The sequence below is a fragment of the Porites lutea genome, chromosome 14, assembly GCF_958299795.1.
Source record: "Porites lutea chromosome 14, jaPorLute2.1, whole genome shotgun sequence".
Lineage (NCBI taxonomy): Eukaryota > Metazoa > Cnidaria > Anthozoa > Scleractinia > Poritidae > Porites > Porites lutea.
The window spans coordinates 4343012-4351119 of NC_133214.1; the positions used below are offsets into that span (position 1 = coordinate 4343012).

General features: G+C 37.5%; 1 protein-coding gene across 1 annotated transcript; it reads left to right on the top strand.

The window, feature by feature from the left end:
• Positions 1–434: 434 nt before the first annotated feature.
• On the top strand, positions 435–7544 carry LOC140924755 (uncharacterized). Its single transcript, XM_073374762.1, has 3 exons — positions 435–755; positions 3667–4844; positions 5958–7544. The coding sequence occupies exons 1-3, from the start codon at positions 483–485 to the stop codon at positions 6034–6036; spliced, it is 1530 nt and encodes a 509-aa protein (XP_073230863.1). The 5' UTR covers positions 435–482; the 3' UTR covers positions 6037–7544.
• The last annotated feature ends 564 nt before the right edge of the window (positions 7545–8108 follow it).

Consider the following 8108-nt stretch of genomic DNA (forward strand, 5'->3'; position numbering starts at 1 on the left):
TATTAGATCGCATTGTGTTTACGACGATATAACGATAATATTAATTCTCGAATTTAACTCGTATATTGAACAAGAACAAATACGATTCTTTTACGCTCGGACGCTGGTCGTAATTTGACGGCAATTTGATCGCATTTTGTTTACGACAATATTACGATAATATTAATTCTCGAATTTAAATCGTAAATCTAACAAGGGCAAGTTGCGACTCTTTTACGCAAGGACGTTCGTCGTAATTTGCCTGTAATTAGATCGTACTTCAAAATACGATTTTATTACGATTGTCTGCAAGTAAATTACGGTCAAAAAACGATGAAAACGCGATCTAGAGGTCAGTAGTGCTCGCGGAAATGTACCGTAATGGGGTCAAAGGAGTCGTGAACGAAGACCTCAAAGAAGCATTTAAATGGTATAAGATGGCCGCTGAGGAAGATGAAAGTTGTCTCGAAGGCGATACTTTCCGTAGGTGGTTCGTTGGGACGATGAAAATACTAGGGAATGCCCTTGGTGGTACAAAGCTGACTGCTCTAAAGCTATTGAGCAAGTACTACCGCGAAGGTGATTGCCCTGAAGGCCATCCACAACCAGCTAAGGCTATTTATTATCTGACAAGAGCGGCTGAATTAGGCGATATTGAGGCACAGTTAGAGCTAGGACAGACCTATCTAACCGGTAATGGGACGATGAAGGATATCACAAAGGCAAGGCGATGGCTAGGAAAAGCCTCTGCCAGTGGTGATGTCAGAGCAAAACAGGTAAGTTCTGGATTGTATGGGGTCTGTTTAGATGGGGGAGGGGGAAGGGTGTGCCTGGGAGCACCAACCTTTCGTATCATTCTTTAGAAAATGCTAGCCTTCTGGATAGACTGCCCTACTGCTTTTTACATATATCGAGGTGCTGTCAACACATGGAGAGAGAAATTTCGTATCTCAAAGTGGCCTTGTAATGTTCTATTTGTTTACTTTTTTTGCCAAAGGCGCTATTTATTTTGTAGCCATAGCAACAGTGATCTTTTCACATGTGAAGATACATGTATCTTGTTTTTGGGTAAAAGCTCACCTAGTGTGTATATAACAGTAACCATTATTATTCAATCAAAATATTTCGCCATTTCTGATGTCCCCATTTCCCCAGCTAATTTTTCATAACCAACCTGCCCTGACCAAATTTGGAAGACATGAGCAATATACCATTGTTTTGATAGTAACTTGATTTGAAATGAGGTTGCTAGATGGTATATTTGACTAAAAACAAGGCTGCATGAGCAGTAGACCCTCTATCAATTTCATTTCCAGGCTAGAGGATGTTATCTTTCTCTGCCTTCAGCCTCGGTGGATAGCATCCTCCTCAATGTAAATAATTCGTCCGATCCCTCTCAGCCTCATCCATTAATTTATGGCTAATTATTTACAACACCTATAAAATGTACTCAGTGGTACCTGCTGAACAGAAAAACAGTAGGCCTGAATGCATTGATGCTGTGAGAGAACTGCAGTTCAGGGAACAGATTAAGGCCTTATCAATGAAGCTGAAGGGTAGAAACCAAAAAGGTCCTTTTTTTTTTCAAGGAGAATGAAACTCATTGTTGAAGTTTACAGCTTTTTAGCAAACAATTAGGGGCATTTTTGCTGGGCATTTGCCAGGCTTGCGGAGTGAGAATTTCGTCACGTTTTCCTGTCAAAGTCCCATTTTTTTGTGTTTTTTTCATAAGTTTATGTTGCAATATGTTGTCTAAATTGCACTTACTGTAAATGACATAATAGATGCCCTGGGCATCTAATTTTTGAGGTCCAAGCTGGGGTGTTAAAAATAGATGGGAGGCATTTAAAAGAGAGAGGCATTCATTTGTTCTCACTGTAACTCAAGCAAGCTCAACAAAACTAGTAAGCTATTAATTACCGATGGTAATTAGTAATTAGCAATTATTGCTTTCAGCAAAAATATGAAAAGAGTTTAAAAATAGTGGAATATCCACTCCATCATTTGACACATCTAGGTCATCTACTCAGATCCATATCTCTCTTTCAAATCCCACATCGATGTCAAAATCCTTGCTTAAGGTCATTGTGTTGCCATTGTTAGTCTATCCTTGCTTTGCAGAGCTGAAAATAACGGAAAGCAGGTCGCCGGTCATGATGACTGGCCAAATATTTTTTAGCCCCGACAAACCCTGATTCTGGCTGGTGAAATAATGAATACTATAAATTTTTTTGGCCTAAGGTATATCGAATTACTCTGGCAATAGATCGTTTTTACTTCATTGACATTCACATTTTTGACAGCAAGTTGGTGAAAATGCACTCACACATTGTAGAGTTCCTTTCCGCGGTTTTCGTGTGTTTAAATGCCTGTTCTACCTCGAGTATCACCGTGCGGCGGTCTCTGAAGTCTCTAAAGGTAAAAAGCGAAGCGTAAATCCTTTTTAAACTCTCAAGGTTTAGGAAATGGAATACACATACAGTTCCACAAACTTTAGGAATTACGAAAAAAAAATAATTTGGGTTGTTATAGAACAAAATCTGCACAAATTTGTTTTACATTGATGTTCCGAAATGAACATCGATGAAACTTGATCTTTTCGCTTGCCTGGCACGTGATCGAAAGTCTCCTCCACAAAGAAGAATCGTCGCTAATATTTTCGACAAAGAAGTTGATTTGCATTGGCGAGAAGTCTGTTCCACAAACAGCGTGTTTATTAGTTAATATACAGCAGAGCTTTCATTTGGGTCATTGCGCAACACTTAATCATGAAGCGCTCAAATTTCAAAAGAAATTTGCATCAAGTTGTTGACAAGAAGGAGAATTAAGCGCCGAGATAGACGACATTCCTTCTCGATTAGTGTAAATTTTCATCAGGCTATTCTGGAATTGAGTCTGCAAACGAGATTCGTGTTTGATATAAAGAATTATTATTTATCAATGCGCTAACATTTTGTTCGCGGAGAAACACACGACGACCTATTGAGAATTGCGATCGAATTGCCCGCATTCTGTCGAATTCCCAAAGCATGCGGGTCATGTTACTGATTACCGCAAAGCGGAAAGTACAGTACGACCTGCAACGTTGCATTACTCCACCAACTCAGTTTGTTATTGTTTCACTTTGTTGTGTTTCATTACGACATGAAATTAATTTCTTGCAGCATTCTTTTTCTTAGAAGGTTTTAGTACAAAGCAGCAATGTTCGTATCCAAAAATGACCGGCAAGACGAGAGTTTAAGTGGCCAAGTCCGCAATCAGGCCAGACATTGTCCGTTGACCGGCTGTTATTTTCAGCCCTGCTTTGAACTTGACATTAAACAAGATGAAATACGCATTGGCCTTGTTAATCAAGCAAGAAATTGAATTAATTGAATAATTTTCCTCCTTTTTGCTAATTGTGCTAGTATATTGGAGCAATTCTCATAGGGGCGTCTACAGTGTATTAGAAAGGGGTGTCTACCGGTAATACAATTTTAACAGCCTTGAGGGGCTATTTATTAGATAAGAGGTGTTTATTTTGGAGTGGGCATCTATAAGATCATTTATGGTAAATACCACCACACTTGCTCTTTAGCACAATCCTGTATCTTATCTCATTTTGATTTGGTCTCGCTCATCAGCTTTTCCAGTTTTAATTGTTGAGGTTGTTTGCATTGCTAATTTGTCTCATTTTTATTTATTTAGCTTCTTGAACAATGTACACAGCTTGGTGCTTGTCAGGATGATGTTTCACTACCTCAAGAGGATCAGAATCAACAATTTGAAATCATAGAGGAGAAACAGAAGCAGAGATGCGAGAAAAATTTACATCCCTTTGTAATTCCTCAGCCTGTTGCATTTTCCGAGGAAATGCTGAGTGAATTTGATTCGTATCCAACAGGAAGAATATACCTTCAAGCCTTTATACTTGCAAAGAAAGGAATTGAAGTCCTTTATAAGAGTAACTTTACAGATGGAAGAGGAATTTCCCTCTTAGCTCATGGTTACTTGACTGAGAACTCTATTCTACAAGCTTTTCCATTAGAATATGCAATACTGCCTCGGATCTTTCAACTTTGTGAAAAAGAGTTGCAAAAAAATCCATGTTTTTTTGAAGGCCTCGTTATATCTTTTGCCTTACAGCCACTTGTGGAACAGTTTTCTTGTGACAGCATCAAACTTGATCGTAAGAAAGTAATGTGCATTGAAAACTTGATTCATCTAATCCAAGAAGCTGAACCTAACAGAACTCCTGCTGAAGATCCCTTTAAGTTTGATAAAGACTACAGTAGCTGGCTTCATGTTTTATATGTACTTTTGGGAGCACATTTGATCGTTGCAGAATTTTTTGAGAAGGCAGCTGAAGCTTTTGAGCATTCTCTTGAATGTTGTCCATCTGACTTTGACTCTAAAAGAGCGCTTGGATATTGTTTGATGAAGTTACATGATTGTTATGTGGGCTCTATTAGGAGGGAATCTAGTAAAGAGTCTAGTGATATTGTATCAATGAAAATGTCAAAATATAAATCTTGGACCCAAAGAGAACTGAGAGATGGGGCTGAGAAGATATTAAAGGAGTATCTTGCCGAGGCCCCTTCTTGCTGGAAGACATATCCAAACGTTTGCTATTATCTTGCACATATATTCAAATATGACAACCTGAAACAGTTCAGAAAGTATTATGAACTTGGTCAAGATGCTGAAGCAAGAAGGCTTCCTTTCCTCAATCCATTAAGACTGCCACTGAAAGATGAACTTTTGGCCATATACCAGCAACATTCAAATGCTTCAATTAGGTGCGGTAATTCAGCATGCACTAAGAAAGTTGAGGAAAGCAAGTTGAAATTCTGCACCCAATGCAGGATTATAAAATACTGCAGCAAGTAAGTAGCGAGTTGTCAAGTTAAGCATATTGGCCACAAAAGGTTTACAGTGGAAGCTGTACTGTCCTAATAGACACTCATTAGCAGACAGCTCTATTTACAGCCACTTTCGCAAAACCCTGTTTTTCTCAACTCCCATACAAACTCGTTATTTTTACACTCCCTTAAGCACCCAGCTCCAGTTACAGACACCTTTTTCGAGTCCTGAGAGTGTCTGCTTATGAGAGCTTCCACTGTATATTTAATTAGTAGAATCCATCTACAGTGTAGCATACTATTTTGAATTCCGCAGTTTGATTGGCTGTTCCTTTTCCATCCATGACCATTTCATCTGGCATTCCAAGATTCTTGTTTACTGGATGTCCTGCCACTAATGCCCTCCTTTTTACATAATTGGCGAAACCAGATGAAGCCCCAGGAGTTGTTTTTGGAAACACATGTATAATATTATTTTGCGGTTCAATTTTACCCTTGATTTAAATTTTATTTGCCTTTGTTTTAAACTCATTACCACGCATTATCATACCCAAAAAGAGGGAAATAGAATTTTAACCAAAGATAAAATTGAACCACAACATATACGCAACAACACTCCTGGGTTTCCTGTGGCCCAATTTTATTATTTCAACTTCATGGGTCACAGTATTGCTGATTGTTAGGTGCAGGATATGGCAACCAAAATCCAGTGGAAGCAGAATGAACAGTACAGGCTAAAGGACTTAATATAAATTTCAAATTCCCTTACACTGTGACATGAATATATGTGTGTTCAGTTTATTTATCATCTTATGACAATTGCATACATGTAGTTCAATGGTTTCATGTGTACTGAAGAAGGCTTTTATATATGATTTTCAAGGACGTTAATGAAGCTATCTTTTATAATTACGATAATTACTATTTATTTTATATGTTAATGTACAGTATCTAGAGATACCATTAATTTTAATTCTAATTCTTTACAAAATAATATTGTGTGCACAAATCTTTTTTTTCTCTATTAAGCAGACTGTGTCACCCAAATTTTTGTATACAACTATTAGAGCAACAGATATGGTGGTACTTAATTGACTTTATAAAGAAATGCTAATTAGCCCTGTCGTTTTTTTTCAGAGAATGCCAAAAAGCAGATTGGAAGAATCACAAAGCTAAGTGCAATGCTGCAAGAAAAAAAATATTTATTCAACTTTGAGTTGATTCGGGTTTTAAGCTAGTCCTAAACTTCTTTCTGTGACTGATTATTGACTTAAGATCATTGACTGACTTATAAAGGTTAAGTGGTACCATAAAATTCAACCTAAAATATTATTATTGTTGAAAATACGTGCAATACAACAGGTCATACAGTTTTAATTACGCGAAGCATTTTTGCGTTACAAACAAGTGTCGCACAATTCTAGACAAAGATCCTTTGGACAGCTATACAATAGTTGATAGTAATATCTGGAATAATAAAGGTTGAAGATCAGTAAAAACCTGCGACTAAGAACCTGCTTTTAAGAACCTGTTAGGCTAAAATTTGCCATTTAGGCCCCCTCTAAGATCCTGTTTAGCCTAAAATGTTAACCAGTTTCTTATTTTCTAAAATCTATAATCTATAAAAAAGATTTTGTACACTTGTTTAAACAAGATAACTCAACATTTAGGATCCTCTTTGGAGACAGTGGTGCCTTATTTAGTCCAGCTACAATGTAATGGACGGTGTGCAGTCAGTTATATAAGGAATAAGGTAAATGCCCTTGGCTTACAATGTGTTTTTTCTTCAGAAAATAAGAACCTACTATTTTAAGAACCTAAATAGCCTAAATTTGTGCTAATTACCTAATTAACTTGGGAAAATGCAGATTTCTAGTCGGCGTTGGTTTTTACTGTACATGTTTGGCCTTACCGAGACTTTTGTTATTCTGGATATGCGAAAAAAAACTAAATCTTATAATATGTAATTATTTGTTATTTCTGGGTGTCCCCATAAAACAGTACTATCTTTTGGAAAATACCTTGCGCGTGCCAGGCTGTCAGATAGTAAGGAAGTTGCGAAAATAAAACAAGCCAAGCGAAAATGGGACGCGGCCAGCTCCCATGGATTTTTCGCATCACTTTTACTGAACGAGTGTACTCTACTATCTTGGAGCCTGGAACAGGCAAGGAAATATCTTGCAGCTCTCCACCCCATCTTTTGGTTACATGCGTCCTTTTTTCGTTTGGTGGGGGATGATTGGGCCTCACAAATGCAATTTTGGTCCAAGACTCTTGATTGCAGTCTGTTCACAGTCCTGGATGCCCCTTAAGTCAAAAGATAGTCGAGATCGAGTGCTTACAGTTACGGATGGTCATCTTGGTTTGAGTCGCCTATATTCTAAACCGAGATTACTGCCCGTAGAGATAAGCACTCGATCTTGACGGTATTACAGAAAGTAGGAGACTGTAAATAGTCTATAGAGGTCTAAAACAAGTGCAACACATCTTTAAGCAAAAAGTGTTGGCTGAAGATTGCTAATTGTGCAATTATACTGAGCTGGATCAGTCAGCTGGATTGTTCCACATGTAAGTTTTAAACTTAGGTGCAGGGCACTTGGTTGAGCGCTATAACGTTTTTCGAACAACCCGTCATAAACAAATGGTTTGTGACCCGTTTTAATTTCTACTTATGCTAATCAAGGGAACAATTGTATAAAATTTAATTTTAGACATAATATCATGGGTGGCATATTACTCCTTAATTTGTATAGGTAATAGCATGATTTGTAGTGATATTTGGCATAAATACCACGAGTGATATTTCGAAATTGTTATATGTACGTAATTTCACGAGTCGTTAGGCGAGTGAAATTTGAGACAATATTGAAATATTACGAGTGGTTTTTATGCCTAATATCATAGGTGACGAATTACTCCTTAATCTTGGCGCGAATTTTCAGCGTTCACATGTGAAATTACAAAATTGCCATGGCAACCTTCCGTACATCCCAGTGTCAAGAAGCTTTAAGATGGCGACAAAGTTTTATAATACCGTGAATGAAGATGTCAGGGCACAAAAAGAGGCTATAGAAAACCTGAACACACAAGAAAATATCAAGAAGGATTCTAACAGGTATTTAGCCGAAAAAGTCTGAAAAATTCTGAACTTTATAAGCCAAATTTAAGGTCTAAAACATTTGAGAGAGTGGAGTTCTCGATCGATACGATACGATACAATCCAGGATAAACATGTCAAAAATCCAAGATTGCTAACGTAATTCGTAACCCATGATATTAATAGGTAAT

Coding starts and splice junctions, on each gene's coding strand:
- LOC140924755 (XM_073374762.1), top strand. CDS start 483: ATGAAAATACTAGGGAATGCCCTTGGTGGTACAAAGCTGACTGCTCTA. Junction 756..3,666: donor GTGATGTCAGAGCAAAACAG/GTAAGTTCTGGA, acceptor TTATTTATTTAG/CTTCTTGAACAATGTACACA. Junction 4,845..5,957: donor ATTATAAAATACTGCAGCAA/GTAAGTAGCGAG, acceptor GTTTTTTTTCAG/AGAATGCCAAAAAGCAGATT.